The sequence below is a fragment of the Macadamia integrifolia genome, chromosome 2 (genome assembly GCF_013358625.1).
Source record: "Macadamia integrifolia cultivar HAES 741 chromosome 2, SCU_Mint_v3, whole genome shotgun sequence".
Lineage (NCBI taxonomy): Eukaryota > Viridiplantae > Streptophyta > Magnoliopsida > Proteales > Proteaceae > Macadamia > Macadamia integrifolia.
Window position 1 is genome coordinate 31,658,439 of NC_056558.1, and position 22,654 is coordinate 31,681,092.

Consider the following 22,654-nt stretch of genomic DNA (forward strand, 5'->3'; position numbering starts at 1 on the left):
CGATTTCCAACTTTCAACTCTTAAATTCCGCAGAATCTCTCGTCAAGGATGGTCGTTTTGATTTGACAATTTAGTGGTTGTTAGTCGTTTGTCTTTTGACAGTTTAGTACCCTTTCTCACTTCTTAAGGACAAATCCTACAATCTGTCAATGGGTTCTAGCCATTGGATGGAAAATAACCAGATCAGCTAAATCTATAACTTCTCGGTCTCTTATTTCAACGGTTCAGATTGCACAACACATTAATAATCTTTTAAATCTAGGCGTCCCTACATTAGTTACATTATTGACCACGTTTCCTTTTGAAATGGTTTGTGTCCTTTCTGTGAAAGACCACCATATTTTACACGATAATGGGTTAGAACGGCTATAATTATCAATTCGCGCAATACATACCTTCTCATCTCTCTCTCTGTCTCTCTCTCGATCACGATTCAGCTTCGGAATCCTTCTCAGGAACCCTATCTTGGAAATTGATTCAGAGGAAAACATGGCGAACATGCGAACCACGATGGAGGTTGGGGGCGATGGAGTGGCAGTCATCAGGATATCTAATCCTCCCGTTAATGCGTTAGCTCCTCGAAGTGAGTCTCTCTCGCTCTCTAATCCTTCTTTTTTGTACTTCAATTTCGCATTGATTTGCACTGGTTGCGCGATCTTTCTTATTTTCGATTACGATTTAGCTTTGGATATGATTATGGTTCCTTTATGTATTTCTTATATCTCAATTTTAGTTCATTTGTTGAATTTTGAATTTCCGTTTTTTATCTTAATTGCAGTTCTCGCTGGTTTGAAGGAGAAATACATAGAAGCGATGAAAAGAGATGACGTTAAAGCTATTGTTGTGACCGGTAACTTTTGGATCTCCTTGCTTTTATTTGAATTACCTGTAGTTAAGCTTTGTGTTGGTTCTTACATGGTTTTTATCATTGGTACTCCCTATGGTATAATGATAAAGCGCAACTACTACCAGCTCTTTATTATAGGGCCAGTTGAATTTAACCATACGCAGACTGGTGACCCTACCTTGATGAAGAGAAGGATTTTTTTTTTATCGGACAGCTGCCTTGGAATACATATCCAATTGCTTTATTTTATTTATCTTAACTTTCATTTTCACGGTTCTAGTGTTGTTTTGGTAATTTCATCTTTTAGCCTTTGTTTTGGTCCAGTTGTAATTATGGCCTTATGGGGCCATTTTTGTAACCCCCCCCTCCCTCTCCCCCTTTTTTTTTTTCTTTTAATGTCCTGATTAAGCGAGCAAAAACATTGTATTGTGTGATAGTAGGTGATTTGATTATTTCACTGATAGAATAAATGAATTTAGTATTCAAACCTAGGGCAGGAGATGTTGTCCATGAACTATTTGTTAAACAAAGATAGCTGAAGTTAGTCTTGTAGTTACAGTATGCTCTTTGTGCTTTTCCTTTCATTCTCATAGTTATTCCCCCCCCCCCCCGGCCAGATATGTTTGGAAATAAGAACAAATAAGGTATAAAAAAGCATAAAGTAGAAAAACCGCAGTTGGGAAAAGATGGACCTTCACAGGGGACTATTTACTGGGTAAGGACCCAAACACCCTTTTGCTCAATTCATCAGCTGAGGTTTGATAGACAACATCTTCCCAGAGAAATAAAATTCCCTTGAGAGCACAAAGACCAAGCTCTCCTAATAAGGTATATATATCTCCACAGCCCAGCTGAATGAGCTTGAAGCCATCTGATCAGCTACATCGATCCACCTTCAATGACTCTGTTCATCCACCCAGTAGTTAAGCAAACTTCCAAACCTTAATAATCACCTTAAACTTGGCAACAATAGAATTAGATATTCCAATGGGACTCATGATTGGTGTAGAAGCTCAATACTAGTTGGACAAGGATTACCAATGGAACTACCATCAACATTAAGCTTAATGCCTTGGGTTTGGAGAAGCCAAAACAGGATGAATCTGAGTGCCTGCCACATTAGGAGGCCACTAAATCCCGATGTTGCAAGAAATAGTCAATGGAGATGTCATGAAAGCCTCCAATGTGGTGGCCTGTCTAGTGTCTAGCAGTCTTCAACATAAGAATATCAATTATTTCATGACTAGATCTCTTCCTACTCTAAGCATCCTATGCCTCCAAATAGTTCAAATAGGGCAGGTGCAAAATCACCACATATCCTTTCCCTCTTTCCAAGGGTGAATGACTAAAAAAACTCCAAGAAGTCTGACTGGTATTTTCTTTTCACTATGCTGAGAATTCTGTTTACCCCAATAAAGAGAGACGACTCTTTCCTGTGAGCAGTTTACAATCTAACAATTATGCCTCCCCTGACAGAAAAGAATGGAGTCCACCGGAGGAGCAGTCTTGATTGACAGAGTGGATAGCTAGTTAATATAGTGTCTAGAATACATTAGCCAACCAGGGACTGGCTTTCTTGAAAGCACTATTGGGCGGTGGTTCCTCTGTGGATCTTTCACCTTGAACAGACTCATCATAGAATACTACTCTTGTACCCTATTCTATTTCTTAAATTGCTACTTTTCCAACTTGGCAAAATAAATAAATAATTAAATAAAAGAACCAACAGCTCAATTGACGGAGGAAAATCAACATCTTTTTTAATTACATCTGGATTTCACCATTGCAGCCAGTTTTACTTCTATAAAATAATCATCCAAACAATTTTCGAACACTTGCTTCTTCCATTACCCATTTCTAATTAAATGCTAGTTTGATTCTCTTTCTTTTAGAAAGCGTTAAGTCTCTCTCTGGAAATTTTCAGTCCCTTGTTTTTGATAAAGTTCTTATGCTGGTTTTCTTTGGTTATGCTATTAAGTTCCAACAAAATCTATTAATTAAGCTTCCAAAATGTTTGTATCCTTTTCCTTAGGTTCTGTGTTATACTTACATTTAGCTAGCTAATCACCAAGCGATAACAAACAATACCTCATTTTCTGAAGCCAAGTATTACACAACTTCCAAACACCATATTTGGCAATAATTCATTTTATATGCTAATGCTTCTCATTTGAGCACTTAAACATTTCAACTTTAGTGGGTCATAATAGGATCACATTTTCAGGTCTTCAAATTAAGTTGGGTTGGTTGATCATTGATGTTGTATGGGGGTCTGATTGTGGTTTATTCTTCTTCTGCAGGTGAAGGTGGGAGATTTTCTGGTGGTTTTGACATCAGTGTTTTTCAGGCAATCCACAAAGATGGTACAATTCATTCCCTGTAATCTATGCAATTGAACGAGTGGTGTCTTGACTAGGTTATAGATATCCAGAGATTATTTTTTGATAGTGATCACTATGTTGTTTGCTTTGGCAGGAGATATTTCACGGTTGCCTGATGTGTCAGTTGATCTTTTGATCAATACAATTGAAGGTTCTTAACTGACTTTCATTCTTGGGTATTCAATGGTGTTATCATGTTTATCTGATGATTCTTCATTCACTCTTAACTGGAACTCCTAAAATAATCCAGAGATGTTTCTCCTAATGTATGGCTTTGTCCCCCTTGCTCTCTAACTTAGATGCGAAAAAGCCTTCTGTTGCTGCTATTGAAGGGCTTGCACTTGGAGGTGGCTTAGAGTTGGCATTGGTTCGTGTTTATTTTTTTTAGTTTGTTTCCCCATCCCCTACTAAATGACCAGATTATTTCATTTTCTCTTATAACTATGGCTCTCAAGATTTTGACATAATTAAAGTCATCTATTCCTTTGGCTTAACAATATCAGGGATGCCATGCACGTATTGCTGCTCCAAAAGCGCAACTTGGCTTGCCAGAGCTGACACTTGGAGTGATTCCTGGTTTTGGAGGTATTGAATGCCTTCTTTTGTATGCTTAATTTTCTTTTGAGGTTAGGGTTATTGTTGTGCTATTTCCAATCCAACATTGACTTAATCAACGGATGTTTACACTTCAGGTACTCAACGTCTTCCGAGGCTTGTTGGGGTGTCAAAGGCTGTTGAAATGATGTTGGTAAGTCGGCTTCCTTTCCTTATCTTATAGGAAGTCCTTTGAGATATCGGTGCTGAAAAGACTCTATATGTAAGCTCAAGCACCCAAAGCGGAAAACAAAAAGGAAACCTTCAACTTCCACCAGGCCTTATGGTCTACTTTAGTTACATCAACAGTGAGGATAATGTTCAGCCTCAGGAAACCTACTAACAATGAAGTGCTAATGCCCACAGTGCCATATCTTGAATTAGAATCTTCTTATAACTAGAGTGCATTGGGCATCAGAACTTCCATGAATTTGTCTTTGAAAGTAAGCACCTACAATTCTTCCAACAACTCAGTTTTCTCTTGAGAAGTTCTGATTATATGTATTCAGGTTTTTAGTATCACATACATGGTCCAAGTGCATAATGGAACAAAACTCGATAAAAAATAGCTTATCCACATTTTGATTTGTCACCCAATATAAAACATAGTTGAAGACTCGTGGACCCCAACCCTGATCATAAAACTGTAATGTGATAACTCATCTCTTTCTGATTGCCAGCTATGAGATGCATCTTGGCTTTGAATATTTGTACATAGCCAGATCCCATCATTGAAATGGACTGAATGCGGATTGCGGAGTGAAACCACCATTTGAGTGGGCATTAGATCTTGATCAGAATCAAAATTAGCTCCCCTCTCCCCTTCTTAAACTCCCATACATGTGGACATTTAATATGTAAATTAAATTTAATTGTAGAGCTGAGAATATTGTGCTAATAATTCTCTGCAGTCATCCAAACCGATTACATCTGAAGAAGGGAAGAAGCTAGGTCTTATTGATGCTGTTGTATCTTCCGAAGAGTTGTTAAACGTATCTCGACGCTGGGCTTTAGACATTGCTGAAAGGGTCAAACCCTGGGTATCTTCTCTTCGTAGGACGGACAGACTTGGTCCCCTATCTGAGGCACGTGAGGTGATAAGAAGAGCTCGACAGCAGGCAAGGCAAACTGCTCCCAATATGCCCCAGCATCAAGCATGCCTTGATGTGATAGAGGAGGGCGTTGTTTTCGGAGGATATTCTGGTGTTTTGAAGGTATCTGCTTTTAAGATATTTTTAAAATGATGATGTGTTTGCCGCTTGTATACAGTAACAAGAACTATCTAATCCATTTGTCCCTTATCTTGGGGATTCATATGAAGTTTGTGTTTTTCTGCAGAGGGAAATGCATGCATAAAATCTAGAAAATGGAAAATCACTTGTTTTCCATGTCTGTTTTCCTAAGAAGCTTGAATCATGTTTGAGTTGCTTTTGCTTCCGATACATGTTTAATCACTGACTTATTTGAATAATGGTGATTGCAGGAGGCAAAAGTCTTCAATGAGTTGGTGTTATCAAGCACTTCAAAAGGTCTTGTTCATGTCTTCTTTTCCCAACGCACAACATCTAAGGTAAAGTTCTGGATGCATGCACGTTTAATTTCTGCACCCTTGTCCCTCTGTGTGTTTTGTATTCTTGTCTTTCATTTCTTTCTTGGTTATGAAAGTCCTGAGCTGTGAGGTTATATATTGTCTTGGATTTTGACCAAACAAGAGTTGGACCTTATGCTTAAAACATGGTCTCAGTATGGATACTGTTGGATACAACCTGTTGACTGATCATAAATATCAGGTCAAGAAATCTTTATCCATGTGTAAGATAATAAGATTTTTTTAAAGAAATTATATGCTTTTCTGTGACATATAATTGAATTATGTATGTTTTGGTATCTCACTGTCCAAAGTCAGATATAGCAACCACAGACTCTCTAGTATGGCTATGTAGTCATTTTCCAATGCAGGAAGTCAATGTCAGTAATTAGAAATCAAAGTTTCTTTTTGAACGTTTTAGATTATAAATGATTGTATAGCTCTGCCATTGGTAGATATAATGATGCAGTTGTTATGCAGTATTCTGCTAGAAAGGAGAAATAAAACAGTTCCTGTGCCAGTCCACTCGCCTTGGAAACTCCCGCCCATCCCACTTGTCCTGCCCAATTCTGCCCCCTCATAACGCCCCCGGGCTGGCTCACCCTGCTCCTCAGACCAGTGCTCTCTCTCTCTCTCTCTCTCTCTCTCTCTCCCTCATCCCCCCCTTCGTGTCTACGATCGGTGCAACATAAGCTCCTCTCCTTATCCCAAGAAGCAGTCCCATCAGGACCATTCTCTGCCCAGTAACAAGAAGCTTTTGCCTTTAAGTATGGATATCTGTGTTCATGTCCTTTGCCAAGACAACTTGATATGATCAGGTTGGTATCCTCCATTTTTAGCGGACTCTTCTTCTCCTGGTTTCTGTGCTTTCTTCGAGATGGGTTTGTTTGTCAATTTGTGTTTTGGCTTTTTCCCTTTCTAGCCAGTATTTCTTGGGGTTCTTCCCTTTTCCTTTTGCAGGCCCTTGCCTCTCCCTTTGTAAAGGCAGGGCCTTGTAATTTGTTTATGGTCTTGTTTGTTCTCCCCCCCCCCCACCACCCCCATCCCACCCCTCCTTTTCTTAGTGTAATGAATTTTGTATTCATCCCCCCCCCCCCAAAAAAAAGTTCCTATGGTTTGGGTTTGGTTTTGTCCGGTTCAATTTTTAACGTGTTTGGATTTTTTTTTTCTTATTATTATATTGGAATATTTGGGCTGGATTAGATTACTATAAAATAGTCTTGTTTACATCACTTTCTTTCTTTCGTTCTTTTTTTTTTTTCAGTAATTTCAGTTTTATCGTCAGTTTAGGAAACCTCTCATACAATTTGTGATTGGGAAATTGGGTCAATCTTTCTTTCTATATATATTTCCTACTTTGTGTCTCTATAAAGATATGTAGGCCTATGGAAGTTTCAGTTTTATCATCAGTTTAGGAAACCTCCCATACAATTTGTGATCGGGAAATTGGGTCAATCTTTCTTTCTATATTTATTTCCTACTTTGTATCTCTATAAAGATATGTAGGCCTATGGCCAATCCCTAGGATTGTATGAATGGAATTAATTTTGTTTATTGTGATAGTGAACTTGTCGTCTCCCTCTCCTCTCTCAACTTTCTTCTAAAATTACTATTCATATTATTGTTCACGGGTATTGTTCACAGTCATGGAACAGCCCCTTATATCCCTTTCTTCTTCCCTACTAGATCAAGTTATTCTCTTCCATTGATCGGAAACCCACCACCAACAGATCCATCTCTCCAATCTGCATTATATACTCTAGAGATAAACACAAGAATGATGTATTAGTGTTATTTTGGTAGCCACATTGATGAGTTCTGATGGGTTTGTCAAAGATGGATTTAATCACTTGTTTTTCTTATATCTAATCTTCTTTATTATCCATTCAGTAGTTTGTGTTCAATTTACGAATTGAATGGTACCATATTTCCACTACTTGAGATTCTTTGGTCGTGGTATTTGGGGAGCTGCAACCAAGGCATGATATAGTAATGTTGATTGTAGTACTTCAACCTGAAAATGGTGAATATGAATCAATTGGTTCTGTTTTATATGAGTAAACGACCCACCTCCTTCTGAATGAAATTTTCTTGCTCATTCTTTGTACAGGTACCTAATGTTACTAATGCTGGGCTCAAACCGAGGGATATTAAGAAAATTGCTGTTATTGGTGGAGGTCTGATGGGTTCTGGCATAGCAACAGCTTTTATCCTGAGCAATATACCAGTCATTCTCAAGGAAGTCAATCCAGAGTACCTGCAGAAGGGGATGAAAGCTGTAGAAGGTTATTTTCCCCCCTCTTTTTTCCACACAGAAGCTCCATACAATTAATGGGGTTTTTCCAAAGAGATACACGGTCAAAGTCACTTCTGTGTGATTGATTAATTTTGAATATTATATAGCTGTGTTGAATTTTGTACTTATTAATGAGACTGTAAAATGTGTTCCAGCAAATCTCCAAGGTCTGGTGGCGAAAAGGACAATGACAAGGGATAAGGCTGAGAAAGCTCTCTCAATTCTTAAAGGAGTATTGGATTACTCGGAATTTAAAAACGTGGACATGGTTATAGAGGTGGGTCATCTACTCATTTGTGATCTTTTTTTGTGTTAGCACTTAGCAGTAGTGACCCAACCAGTAAGTTTTTGTTTGATGAATTCCATTGGACTTTAATATGGATGCTTCAATTCTTTCTTCACTACAGATGAGTTCTCAGGATGTATTCATGTCTAACTCATGTCTAATAAATCTTCTTTATCAGTTAATTGAATGTGTTACACTACTTTTAAGATTCAGCGATCATGGAAGCTGTTTTGTATGTTTAAATGGGAGAACTGAGAAGTCTCAGAAGCCCCATTTCAATATACAACATGTGGTGAAGCCCAAAGTGGATAACATATGGTGTCAGTTAGTTCCTAAGTGCATAGCTACTACTACTTTTTATTTTGTTGTAAAAACCTTTTACTTGAGATTTTGAAGGACCTAATCAAGCATGTAAAATGCTTTTATTTTCTTTTGTGCTCTGAAATTGTTGGGATGTTGTCTTATGAAGTTCATCCTCATTCTGCAGGCTGTTATTGAAAGCATTCCTCTGAAACAATCGATATTTAGTGAAATTGAGGAGATTTGTCATCCTCGTTGCATTTTGGCCACAAATACTTCTACTATTGATCTCAATATAATCGGAGAAAAGACCAGTTCTCAAGATCGTATTATTGGTGCACATTTTTTCAGGTCATTTGCAATCCTTTTCTTCCCCCAACCCCCTCCACCCCCCCCACCCCACAAAAAAAAAAAAACAAAAACAAAAACAAAAAACAAAAAAAAACACACGCTTTTCAGTAGAATACATTCATGGATAAACATTATCACAAATAGGTAGATGACACATGATAATGAATATTATGAATTATGTTAAAGGAGCCAGGATGGTGCCTGCTATTCATTGGATAATAATAAGGAACTGGAAAAGAAAGGTGGGACATGATTTTTTCTGCAATCTTTATTTTGCTGCAGTATCAACTGAAATTTCAGTATAAGCACGAAATTCAGTTTGGGCTGTATGAATGTTCAGCATTTTCCTCTATATGATTGTGTATCGCACACTTAAGATCTTATATGTTATGGGATTGATATACTTATTGTTTTCATTTCACACGGAATGGGGTTATAGTTTGCCCTTTTTTCTTCTTCTTCTTCTCCTTCACTTGAATGAATGCCCGGAGTACCAAGTTCAGTCTTGATATCAGAGCATCAATGTTCAAAACAGATTCAATCACAAAGAGGAGTTAGTGAGCATATGAGGAAGATGCTGACATCACCTGGCTGTACTAATGTAGTACTGATGTCAACATCTGTACGATCAAAGTTTTTTCCTATTGAAGAGGTGATGATATATACCATGAAGTAGGTGGTGATTTTTGGGCTTTAACCCTTTTATGTCATATTCTTGTTAGTCTGGGAAGCATTTAAGTTATTACAAACTTTAGTCTGTGTTACTGCGAAAATCTGTGAGCCGACCCTGCACAAGCACAGAAGGCAGAGGCCCGGAGGTATCTCCGGGGTTAGTCCTCCGACGCCCAAGTTAGAGAGCGGCAGAACAATGTTTTTACAGGAGTAATGGTGTGTGTGGACGTACCGCCTCTCTCCTTTTTGGTTCCCTCTTATAGGGTTTAGGGTTTAGGGAGTCCCCCTCGGATATGCCTTCCCCCTTCCCGAGTCCTACTCGGATACGTCCTATTCCCCTCATGGGGAATATTCCCTCTCCGGGTATCTTCTCACGTAGTCTGAAACCTTGCGGCCTCTATCGGTTGGGTGGTAAGTGTCTTTCCCTTGGATGCCACGTGTTCTTGCCATACTGGGTGGTCAATTCGGCCTTATCAGCAGCCCCCTTACTTCCACTAGGAGGCTCTTTCAGTGAGAGTAACTACTTTCTCTCTCGTGTACCCCTTCGGCCTTTGGTTTCGGCCTTCGCCTTATAACCAAGACCTTTGGTCAGGTCTGCTCGGCCTTGGCTTGAGACCCCAACAGAGGTTTTGACCTTCGGTCAAGTTTGCTCGACCTTGGCCTAAGTCCCCAACCGAGGTTTTGACCTTTGGTCAGGTCTGCTCGGCCTTGGCCTGAGCCCCAAGGTTTTAACCTTTGGTCAGGTCTGCACGGCCTTGGCCTGAGCCCCCAACCGAGGTCTTGACCTTCGGTCAAGTCCGCTCGGCCTTGGCCTGAGCCCCCGACCGAGGTCTTGACCTTCAGTCAGGTCTGCTTGGCCTTGGCCTGAGCCCCCAACCGAAGTTTTGACCATCGGTCAAGTCTGTTTGGCCTTGGCCTAAGCCCTTAACCGAGGTTCTGAACTTCGGTCAGGACTACTCGGTCTTGGCCTGAGCCCCCAACCAAAGTTTTGACCATCGGTCAGGTCTGCTCGTCCTTGGCCTGAGCCCCTAATCGAGGTTTTCACCTTGGGTCAGGTATGCTCGGCCTTGGCCTAAGACCCCAACTGAGGTTTTAACCTTTGGTCAGGTCTGCACGGCCTTGGCCTGAGCCCCCAACCGAGGTCTTGATCACCAGCACTTGTGTGTTCATGGCAGTGGTAATCTTCGGCATTCGGCCTTGAATTTTTCCTTTTCTCGTTGCAAATTTTTTTCCTAACTGTTGATTTCTTTCAGGCTCGGAACCAGGTGGGCCAGTTGACCATCCGAGCCGAGGCCCTGGCCAGGGACCTCGAGGTGTCTGAGAGTGAGAAGTCGGCCCTCAACAACGAGCGTACCGTCCTTGAGAAAGTGGAGCATCTAGAGGCTGACCTCATCTGCACCTAACAGGAGTGCGAACGGAAGCTCATGGAGCTGGAGGCGCAGATGGCTGCAAGGCTGAAGGAAGCCAAAGACCGAGCTATCGAGGGCTACAAGTCTTCTGATGACTTTCGGCAGGTGGTCAAGCGTGCCATCGCCCCCGGGTTTATTATGGGAACTACCGATGTTCGTGACTAGGTCCTCGAACATCACCCCGAGGTATCCTTCGAGGGGAGTGGCCTCATCTTCGAGGAGGATGCCGACGCAGCTCCAGCAGCCATCGAGGTCGCAGACGACGAAGACAACAGCAGTGAGGGGGAGGGGGTCCAGCTATCTCGTGAGGTCCCTTCGACTCCTGGGCGAGGAGACTTCGACAGAGACGTGGCCGACCCTACTGGGGACGAGACCGCCCCCCAACAGACGCTCCATGAGGCTCCTCTTTTTTTTTTACTTTGGCCTCAAGGCATCTTTGTAACTTCGGCCTTTGGGCTTTTGTAATTTCGGCCTTCAGGCTTTTTTTTGTAACTTTGGCCTTCGGGCCTCTTGAATGAATGAAATACCCTCTTTCTTCCTTCAGATTTCCTTGTACTCTTTTTTTTTTGCAATCCCGACAATTAATTTCGAGCCCGAAGGGTTGTCACAGGTCTCTAGCCCCCAGGTAGGGGTATGAAGGCCGAAGCTCTTGTGCAAGTGACTAAGTGGTAGCTAACCTTCACTACAAGGATCGGTCCTGGTGAGTTGCTGGTCCGATGGTGGGAGCATAAATGCTGAAGCTCCCACGCATCTCTTAAGAGGTGTTTTTCTTCAGCCCCATCCGCAGGTGTTTCCCTTATGACCGGAGGATGAAGTGGAACTTGCCCGAGCCCCCGACCGAGGGTGTTCCTTCGGTCGGGTCTGCTCGGCCTTGCTCGCTCTCCCAACCAGGGGATATTCCTTTGGTTCCTTTGGTAGGTCTTCTTGGCCTTGGCTTGAGCAGACCGATCGACGGATGTACATTTTATAACCATTATTTGGAAAAAATTGCCGTATACTAGCTTATATATTATGTTATGAAAAATCCTCTGAAAAGTATGATGCGGAGGACTCAATGACTCCAAATTGAAAGTGCTTAAGAATCATAAAGTAACCAAGTAAGATGTGTACATTACTACTACTAGGCATGTTATAGCTACTGGTAGAATTTTCTCAAGTTCTTCGAGTTCTATGATCGGGGTACCCTGTCTCCCCCCGTAGTCTCCAGGTGGTAGGTCCCCGGTCGAATTACCCTGGTGACTTTGTAAAGTCCTTCCCAATTTGGAGCCAACTTCCCTTGATGCTTCGGGTCTAATATCTCCGCCCTTCTGAGGACAAGGTCTCCTATTCTGAACTCATTTCTTCGGACTTTAGAGTTGTAATGCCTCGCAACCTTTTGTTGGTAGGCGGCGATCCTTACTTGAGAGGCGTCTTGAACTTCATTCAAGAGGTCTAAATTAGCTCAAAGCCCTTTATCGTTTTCTTCTTCATCGTAGTACTGAACCTGATGGGTCATGGCTTCTACCTCCATCGGGAGCACAGCTTTGGTGCCGTAAGTTAAAATGAAGGGTGTTTCACCGGTGGCGGACCTTTCAGTCGTGCGGTAAGCCCAAAGGATGCTATGTAGCTCTTCTGCCCATAACCCCTTGGCCTCGTCCAACCTTTTCTTTATTCCTTGAAGCAGGGTACGATTGGTTACCTCCGTCAGCCCGTTGGTCGATGGGTAACTGACGGACGTTTTCTTATGGTCGATGCCAAGGGCTTCACAAAATGAGTCAAAAGTTGGATTAGCGAACTAAGTGCCATTGTCAGTTACCACCACCCGGGGGATCCCGAATCGATAGACCACCGCCCTCTCGAAGAAGTTTCTTATATTCCTTTTGGATATCATAGCCATTGCTTCGGCTTTGGCCCACTTCGTGAAGTAGTCTACTGCCACCACAACAGACTTTCTTTGCCTCGCGGCTAGGGGGAACGGGCCCAGGATGTCCATTCCCCACATGGCAAACGGTATCGGGCTTGACAAGGAGAAAAGCTCTGTAGCATTCCGGCAATGGACGGGAGCGAACATCTAACACTTAACGCACTTCCTGATTAACTCTTCTGCATCCTTCCTCATGGTCGACCAGAATAGGCCCTGCCTCAGCACTTTGTGGGCCAAGGCCCGGGCTCCCAAATGTTGGCCACATATCCCTTCGTGTACTTCTCGGAGTGCATACTCAGCGTCGGCAAGGTTCAAGCATTTGAGGTAGGGTGTGGTGAACCCTATCTTGTAAAGTGTCTCGTCCTTCAATAGGAAGCGTGTTGACCGCATTATCCTTGTCCTTGGGGAGTACTCCTTCCTTTAGGTATTCGATTATGGCATCCATCCAGCTAGGACCGTTCTTACCAACGAGTAACACCTCCCGAGGTTTTTTGGTGCTTGGTTGGGGTAATAATTCAAAATACACCGATTGTCCAAGGTACGTGAAGTCAGAGGTGGTCAATTATGACAGCGCGTCTGCGCTGGCATTCTCTGCCCGCGGCACCTGCCTTACCTCGAACTCCTTGAAAGTTGTTACTTTCTCTCGTATCGTCTTCAAGTACTCGGCCATCCTTTGTTCCTTGGCTTCATAGTCCCCATTCACCTGCCGCACCACGAGCTGTGAGGCACTATGCACCACTAACTCCTATACCATCAAAGCCCGCGCCATTTTTATTCCGGCTATTAGTACTTCGTACTCAGCTTCATTGTTGGAGGCATCGAAGTCGAACCGTATGGCATACTCGATCTTGAATCCTTCAGGGCTAACAAGTATAATCCCTGCGCCGCTTCCCGCACTGTTGGATGCACCATCCACATACAATGTCCAAGTCCTTTCTGCCCGATCCTCGACAGACTCTTTGGGTTCATCTGGGAGCGTTGTCTCGGCTATGAAGTCTGCTAGGGCCTGTGCTTTTATTGCGATTCTCGGTTTATACTGGATGTCGAATTCTCCCAATTATATGGCCTAGTTTACTAGGCGGCTGGACATATCCGGCCTCTATAGTATCTTCTTCAGGGGTTGGTCTGTGAGCACACACACCGTGTGCGACTGGAAATAGGGCCTCAGTTTTCTTGCCATTAACACCAGGGCGTATGCCACTTTCTCCATCTTTCTGTATCTTGTTTTTGCATCCAAAAGGGTTCGGCTAACATAATATATTGGTCGTTGTTTTCCTTCTTCCTTTATCAGTACCGCGCTTACTGCCACTGTCCATATAGCTAGGTATAACTGCAAGGTATCCCCCGTGTTTGGCTTCGTCAATAATGGGGGCGCCGCCAAGTACTCTTTCAATAGTTTGAAGGACTTTTCGCATTCTTCCGTCCACTCAAACTTTTTCGACCCCTTCAAGGTTTTGAAGAAAGGAAGGCACTTATCAGCTGATCGAGACATGAACCATCCTAGGGTGGGGACTCTACCTGTGAGCTCTTGGACTTGCTTCACATTCTGTGGTGGCCTCATATCTTGAATGGCCTGTATTTTCATTGGGTTGGCTTCGATTCCCCTCTCCAAAACGATGAAGCCGAGGAACTTTCCCGATGCTATTCCGAACGCACACTTTATTGGATTCAGCTTTATGCCGTATTGCCTTAATACTAGGAATGCCTTTTCTAGGTCTCGGATATGGTGCTCTGCTTTCAGGCCTTTCACTAGCATGTCATCCACGTACACTTCCATGGTTTTTTCGATCATCCCCTTGAAGATCTTATTCACTAACCTTTGATAAGTGGCCCCTGTGTTTTTTAGTCCGAAGGGCATTACTTCGTAGCAATAAAGTCCTGCCTCGGTCGTGAAGGATGTCTTCGGGATATTGGCCTCACATATCTTGATCTGATTGTACCCCGAGTACGCGTCCATGAAGCTAAGCGCCTTATGTCCTGAAGTGGCGTCGATGAGAAGGTCTATCTTCGGTAGGGGGTAGCTGTCCTTTGGGCAGACCTTGTTTAAATCCGTGAAGTCGATGTAGATCCTCCACTTCCCGTTTGCCTTTAGGACCATAACCACATTGGATATCCATTCGGAGTATTGGATTTCGCGGATGAACCTTGCTTCTAGCAACTTTTCTATCTCATCTATCTTCTGCTGCCTTTCGGGGGCGAAGGTCCTCTTCTTCTGCTGCACCGGCTATTTAGTCGGGTCGATACTCAGACAATGCTCTATTACCTCTCGGTCTATCCTGGGCATTCCGAGGCCAACTAGGTGAAGATGTCAGAATTGCCTCGAAGGAATGAGATGAGTTTTTCTCGTTGCTGCCTTGGCATTGTAGCTCTGACTTGAAATTGGCAAGTACTATCCCCTTCTTCGGTTTCGACTTGTATCAGCTCCTCAGTCGGTTCTCCCCTCTGATAATTTGTATCATCGCGTAGATCTTCTATCGGGAGCGCCTTGCTCGCTTTTCCTTTCCCCATAAGGTGGCAGCGTAGCACTTACGGGACGCCTCCTGATTGCCTCGACATTCACTGACCCCGTTCTTAGTTGGGAACTTTATCTTAAGGTGTGGTGTGGAGACGTTAGCCTTCAGCAGGTTTAAGCTAACCCTCCCTAGTATGGCGTTGTATGCTGAAGTGATGTTTACTACCAGGAAGTTGATCGAAACTGTTACTTGGCGGTCTCCGTTGCCTGCCCTTATCGGTAACTCAACCGACCCTTCTACTTTGACCGGGGCGCCCAAGAACCCTTGCAATGGGTGTTCGACCTTCTTCAGCTTTCCTTCATATAGGCCCATCTTCTGGAAGGCTTCGAGGAATAGGATATCAGTTGAGCTGCCGTTATCCACCAAGATCATTTTTCCTTTGCAATCGGCTACGGTCATGGTGATTACCAGGGCATCGTCGTGTGGCGTCTGCATCCCCTTCCAGGTCGTGATCCGAGAAGGAGATAACCGTCCCCGTCCTTGCCTTCTTGTTTGACCATTCGGCCATATGCACGCTTCTCGCATAGGCTTTTGCTTTCCTGACCGAGATAGAATTGTCTCCAGCGGTTAGGCCGCCACTGATAGTTGCTATAACCCTAGTTGGGCTTTTATGATCGTCACGGGGGCGATGGTTGGCTTCCTCGGGTGTTCGGTCCCTTTTCCATTCGTGATTGCCTCTGCGGGCTGGCCCCGTTCTTTCACGGCAACCTCTACCATCTCTTTGGCGGTTGTCCCTATAGTCATTGCCGTCTTAGGCATCCCCCTTTTCGCGGTCTACGAATCGACCTAGATATCCTCTTCGGATCATTCCTTCTATCTCTCCCTTGAGGTGCCAACAATCTTCGGTGTCATGGTCGTGGTCTTTGTGGAAGTGGCAATACTTGTCCATATTGCGTCTCTCAGGATGTCGTCCCATCTTCCCTAGCCACTTCATGACTCTGGCATCTGGGGTTTCTTTTATTTGCATTAGCACGTCCGTCCGTCTCCGGTTTAGCAGTGCATATCTCTTGAACTTCTTTGGCGAACTGGGTGCTCGATCACGTTTGGACTTTCGTCTCTTGCCCTCGAAAGGTTTGTCATCACCTCTTGAGGTCCTTTTCCTCCTTGTCTTCGCTTCAGCTTCCTCGTCAGCTTGGAGGGTTTCTTCCATCTGAATATACTTATCACACTGAGCCCTCAACTCAGCTAGGTTCTTCGGTGTATGCTTCGCCAAAGACATTTTTAGCTCTTTATCTTTGACGCCTCCCAACAGGGCCGTGAACTCTTCTTTCAGGTCTAAACCTCTGATCGTGATCTTCTCCTGTTGGAAGCGTTTCATGTAGCTTTGCAGTGACTCTCCTTCATGTTGTTTGATGTTGGTCAGGTTCAATGTGGTCTTCTGAAGGGGTTGGCTACTAGAGAATCCCTTCACGAAGAAGTAACTCAAATCGCTAAAACTATGAATCGATTTCGTCAGCAGCGGTTGTACCATAACCTTGCCGCTCCTCTGAACGTTAAAGGCAAGGCGCGACACATGATGTTTTCCGAGACTTGGTGGAACTGCATCGCAACCTTGAAGCCTTCCAGATGATCGACGGGGTCTCCAGACCCGTCGTAGGTGTCATATTTGGGCAGACGAAACTGACCGGGAGCGGGTCCCTCATGACCTCATCTGCGAGAGTCGTGTCATTAGTGAGGTCCGGTCGCGAGTTCCTGTCTGGTTTTCTGCTGCCTTCCGGATCTCGTCTTTCAGGTCTAGGATCATCTGCTTCAACCCCGAGTCCTCATGTCTCTGTCCGTCTCCTTGGTGTGGTTCCTCATGCCTGGCCCCGATGGCATGCCGCATCCTTTCTTTGGGTGTGTGGCTTTCCCTCATTGCTCGGTTTCAAGGATTTCGGACGGACCTTATCGATCCTGAACTACTCCGATCCTCGTCTTGAGCTCGCTCTGGCTGGACATGGGAGCCTCGCGGTGCTCCGTCAGTCTTCTAAGAGACGGCTTTGGAGACCTTCATTGTCTCGGCCATTCGGTCATACTTCTCCTGAAGGGCGTCGAACTGCTCCTTCGTCACATATTCCTGCGCCCTAGGAGGGGGTGGAGGATTACTATCTCCGCGCACCGAATATCCGGCCAAGCGTTGGTCCCTCGCGGAACCTTTCCTATTATTGTTTCCCTGTTCTTCGCCGATTTCCGTCGAGGGGGGGAGCCCTCCTGGAGGTTCTCCCTCATCCATTTGTATACTCGGCGCTGCTCTTGTTTTCTTACGATTGTATGTCTTCCCCTCCATTACTCTGTTGTTCCCACAGACGGAGTCAATCTGTTACTGTCGAAAATCCGTGAGCTGACCCTACACAACCACAAAAGGCAGAGGCCCGAAGGTATCTCCGGGGTTAGTCCTCCGACGCCCAAGTTAGAGACCGGAAAAACAATGTTTTTACAGGAGTAATGGTGTGTGTGGATGTACCGCCTCTCTCCTTTTTGGTTCCCTCTTATAGGGTTTAGGGTTTAAGGTTTAGGGAGTCCCCCTCGGATACGCCTTCCCCCTTCCCGAGTCGTACTCGGATACGTCCTATTCCCCTCTGGGGAATATTCCCTATCTGGGTATCTTCTCCTCACATAGTCTGAAACCTTGCGGCCTCTATCGGTTGGGCGGTAAGTGTCCTTCCCTTGGATGCCACGTGTTCTTGCCATACTGGGTGGTCAATTCGGCTGTATCAGTCTGACTATTTCAAATTTCACATGAGGCACTGAATCATTTTTGTGCATAGTAATGAAGCAATTTGTTGATGTTTCCTAGATTCTCAGATAGTGTTACATCTTCCAAAACAAATGTGAACTGAAAATAGTGAATACTGAGGTGCTTTCATGTTCCCACATCACACATCACATTTTCCACTAATTCTATACAACTGTCATTTCTTCTACATTTTGGGGGTTTTTTTGCCTCGTGAAACAAAAGCTGGAGTTCATCTGTTTGTTATTGAGGGGTAAGTAGTCAATTTTTGGAAGGGGCTCATTGGTTTTGTGAAGTGATGCGATTGTGGTGTGGTATCTGCCAGAAATGAGCTAGCCTTACAGAAATTTCTAGAGCTAGTGTACATGGTGATAGTTTAACCTCCAAATTACTGCTGTCAAATTGGAGAGTTCTGTTAACCTGCCTTGGCACAATCTAGAGGACTGCTTATTATTGGAATTGGCAAATGAGCTATCTTTGTGGAATAGTGAAGTGACCTTATTAAAATTCCATTTTAGTTGGGGAATTATTCTTCTTCCATTGAATAAACATTTGGATACCAAGTTCCAACTTCATTTAATTTAAGCCACTTTAGCTACTTTGAACTGTTCGGCTCTTAGATAGCACCAAGGTAATGCTTACAATTTACAAGTTATCATGATTTCAGAAAGCAGAAAGAACGAATATGTCAGAATGTTCTTAACCACCCTGTTAGTCAATATACTTTGGTGGTGTTGACTATAGATATGTATTTTTGTGTGTGATGCAATTGTCTATGTGTCATCATTTGGCATTTTCCTGCTCAAATATTTAAATACTTACAAAATCACAGCATCATGTTAATTTTTTTTAATTTTAGCATAGTTATAGCATGAGTTTTAGGTTTTTCCTTTTGGTTATACATTATATATATATATATATATATATACCCAAAAAGGTTTGCTTCTTGTGCACAAGAGCAAGGTGCAGTATGGGAAGAATACAATACCATTATGCTGGTTTTCCTCTGGCTAAAATATGAGGAATCTCATTTCTTCTCCACTATGCAGAAATGTAATGCAAATGCTTTTGTTCTTCAATCTTCGTGTAGTTTAGTTCTTACTTGTTTAATGATGAACAGTCCTGCTCATGTAATGCCACTCTTGGAAATTGTTCGGACGGAGAAGACTTCTGCACAAGCAATCCTTGACCTAATGACAGTTGGCAAGTTAATAAAGAAAGTCCCTGTGGTGGTAGGAAACTGCATTGGCTTTGCAGTGAACCGAGCTTTCTTCCCATACACTCAAGGAGCACATCTCTTGGCAAACTTGGGCGTGGATGTGTTTAGAATTGACAGAGTGATCAGCAATTTCGGCATGCCGATGGGCCCTTTCCAGTAACATTCTTGCTCTTTTACATCATCCTTTTTGCATGTCCATTGTAGACATACATAGCAGCACATGACATATCCATGGAGCTTAGTTCCGACAAAAAAAAAAATGAGTTAATGAAACATCCAAATAGACAATAATGTGGGGTGATAAAGCCTAGGGTGACTACATTAAAGCATAAGAGACAAAAAGTCCATCTGAACTTGATTTGTGAATCTTTTTCTTTGTTTCTGGGGTGTATATAATCCATTCCTTCTTGAGTTGACATCTATCTAAAACTTGAGCACCCAATTTCTCTTGTTTCTCATATCCATTTTCCAAATTGATGTATTTCATGTAGTCTTTATTAGTATCATCTGTATTTGGAATCTTGGAGTATGATTAGCACAAGGAGAGTATTTCTATCAAGATTGATGTGCAGAATAAATGTTCTGGAAACATGCAGATACATGGTGACGATGGTCCAACTTTTGTAACAAACACTAATTTATGTTCTTTCAGATTTTGAAATAAATTGTATCATCATTTATCTTTCTACTGATCAACATCAACAGGCTTGAGGGGTCAGTTGGTTGACATCTTGTCTTCGTTTTAAAGTTGTCCCTCATATTTTCATGGCCAAACTCTGTATGCAAGTCAAATGATACTAGTGGCAAGAACATTTCCTCGGCGCAAACAAGATGCTAGTTGAAGAGTAATGCATCAGAATATTTGTAGCTCTTGTGGCTTGGGTACCAGACATCGATATCTGTAATTCGAATTTGTTCTGTTCCTATGCATTCATCCTATTTGCATCCATGTGCCCTTGCATGTCCATGCATATAGAGTTCTGCTTGGATGTATGCATGCATATTGCTGGATGATTTTCAATATGGATGATGGGGTTTCACACTTGGTTGTGGCTACATTTACAGGCTTCAGGACTTGGCTGGATATGGAGTTGCCTTAGCAACTGGGAAAGTACTTATAACTGCCTACTCGGATCGTTCATTCAAATCTCCATTAGTTGAACTTCTGGTGAAAAATGGGCGAAATGGTACTGAGGAATTTCACCTGCTAGATAGCTGCTTGTAGTACCAATTGTAACCTATGTCATATCATTTAGGTCTCGTGAATTCTTTTGCTGTTTCAGGTAAAAACAATGGAAAGGGATATTACATATATGAAAAGGGCAGCAAGCCAAAACCTGATCCTTCTGTGCTTCCAATCATTGAAGAGTCAAGAAGACTTACTAACGTTATGCCTGGTGGAAAGGTTCTTCACTTTTTCTGTTTCTTCATTAATAAATTGTTGTTAAAAAATGTTCCTCACTTCTCAGTATTGAAAGGTGAACTGTCTGCATTTGCATGAGTTATTTTACATATGCCTACAGCTTGATGTCCAGCCCCTTATCATGTACTAAAATGTCATATATATCTTATTGATGACTTCCTAACATGTGTTGTGTAAATTCACTGGCAGCCTATATCCGTGACTGACCAAGAAATCCTGGAGATGGTACTCTTTCCCATTGTGAATGAGGCATGCCGTATTTTGGATGAAGGAGTAGTTGTTCGAGCATCAGATCTTGATGTTGCATCTGTTCTTGGGATGAGTTTTCCTGCTTATCGGTGAGTGTTCTTGTGAAGAAATTATTATTTTCCTTCAAGTGGATGGAACCCCTTCTTATTAAGCAGATTGCTTCCTTTTTTTTTCATATTAATACCCAATAGGATTGATTTGATATGAATTTGCACTATAACATCTCTCTTTCAAGCAAATGCTCTATGCAATGGGTTTGAAATTGAATTTGCACATCTTTTCTCTTTCCCATTTGGAAGATTTTCCTCCCTTTTCTAAGGGATATAAAGGGATATAAAGGGATAAATATCTCAATAAATAAGTTCTCATTTTTGGAATATGACTCACAGTTTCTTTATCTCCCCAACCCCATTTTATGGCAGTGGTGGTATTGTATTTTGGGCTGATTCAATTGGATCTGAATATATATTCACAAGTCTCAAGAAGTGGTCAGAAGTGTATGGCAGCTTCTTCAAACCATCAAAGTTTCTGGAAGAAAGAGCAAGAAAGGGCATGACCTTGGTAAGAATTCTCCTGCTAAATTCCTGTAAATTTTACTCATCTCATGGATGAACATAATTGAAGACTGCCCCATGTCCACCAATGCAACCACTGAAAATAGAAGCTTACACGAAAACATTACACTATTAAGAGTTTGACTGATTTATCTTAGGGTTTTTTTTTATCTTTCTTTAACGTTTGATTATTTAATTTTCAATATCAAAAGCTAATTTGATCTTCATATTCAATATCAAAAGCTAATCTCCCCTTTTCTCCTGCAGAGAGCACCTGCTGAGACATCTCAACCTTCGAGGTCACGCATGTAGAGTCCTTTACTGGGATGTTATTTTTTTCCCAGGAGCATATATGGTGGCAATCATCCCATTCGAACAGTTTGAGAAATTGATATGAGAATCCAGTTATGAACATGGTTACAAAGTTGATTAGGGAATTATTCAGAAGGCTTAAATTTCAGAATAATTCGTTTTTTTAATTTAAGAATCCAATAAAAAAGGGCTTAAAATAAAATTGGATTCAAATTGATCTCGTTTACCTATTAAAAAATATATGGGTATCCTTCTTGTACCTATTTCACATTGTCAATCAATTATCATTCGTGCATAATTCAATGAGTGCATAATTCAATGAGTTTAGGGGTACAATAGGGTAGTGGCAGTGAAGAATTGGGTGTACATAATTCAAGTTGAAGAAGAAAAAGAAGAAGAGTTCTGGGCTGAAGTGGGCACATTTGGGAGAATTAAACCAGACTTCAATCCAATCGTGTCTTTAATCCCTAGGTTCTCTAAGTAAGACCTTCAGCAATAGGTCGAGCTTTCTTGCAACCTTGAGGAATAATGAACATGCTGTTGCAATAAAAGACACTGCAACTTCACATCCTCAAAGCCCACGAGTTTTGCTTATTTCGGATTGAGATATGCAGAGCTTTATATTAAACAAAGGATCAATTTTTCCTTCAGCAACAGTGGATGGATTTGCAAAATCTATTCTCGAAAAGTGATTCTTTTCATTCTGGTATCATTTGGTAAATCAAGTATCTAGAGGAACATACTAAACCCTATAGGAGTTTGTGAATCCTAGAATAAAGGGTGAATGCCATGGTTGAGGAAAACTTCGTCTTTAAACAAAATCCTCTGCGGGAGGAAAGTAAGAAGATATAACTGAAGAGAGTGGGATCTGCACACTAGCATTGTGTAATGGAATATTACACGTTAGCATCTTATTGACCGTTGGATCCTCTTTTCTGCACTTCAACAAGTAAATCTGTCAGTGGTTGCGACCACACTATCTCCACCGCCACTACATCCTCTCTCTCTCTCAGCACATGACTTCAGCTGCTCCATCACGGACCT

General features: G+C 42.5%; 1 protein-coding gene across 1 annotated transcript; it reads left to right on the forward strand.

Moving 5' to 3' along the window:
* The first annotated feature begins 366 nt into the window (after positions 1–366).
* On the forward strand, positions 367–21,827 carry LOC122070826 (peroxisomal fatty acid beta-oxidation multifunctional protein AIM1-like). The gene is made up of 18 exons (XM_042635072.1): positions 367–583; positions 779–850; positions 3,148–3,210; positions 3,323–3,379; positions 3,528–3,595; positions 3,732–3,813; positions 3,921–3,976; positions 4,734–5,036; positions 5,306–5,392; positions 7,521–7,695; positions 7,862–7,983; positions 8,480–8,643; positions 18,974–19,228; positions 20,138–20,259; positions 20,356–20,477; positions 20,685–20,833; positions 21,167–21,305; positions 21,566–21,827. The coding sequence occupies exons 1-18, from the start codon at positions 490–492 to the stop codon at positions 21,608–21,610; spliced, it is 2,175 nt and encodes a 724-aa protein (XP_042491006.1). The 5' UTR covers positions 367–489; the 3' UTR covers positions 21,611–21,827.
* Positions 21,828–22,654: the final 827 nt, after the last annotated feature.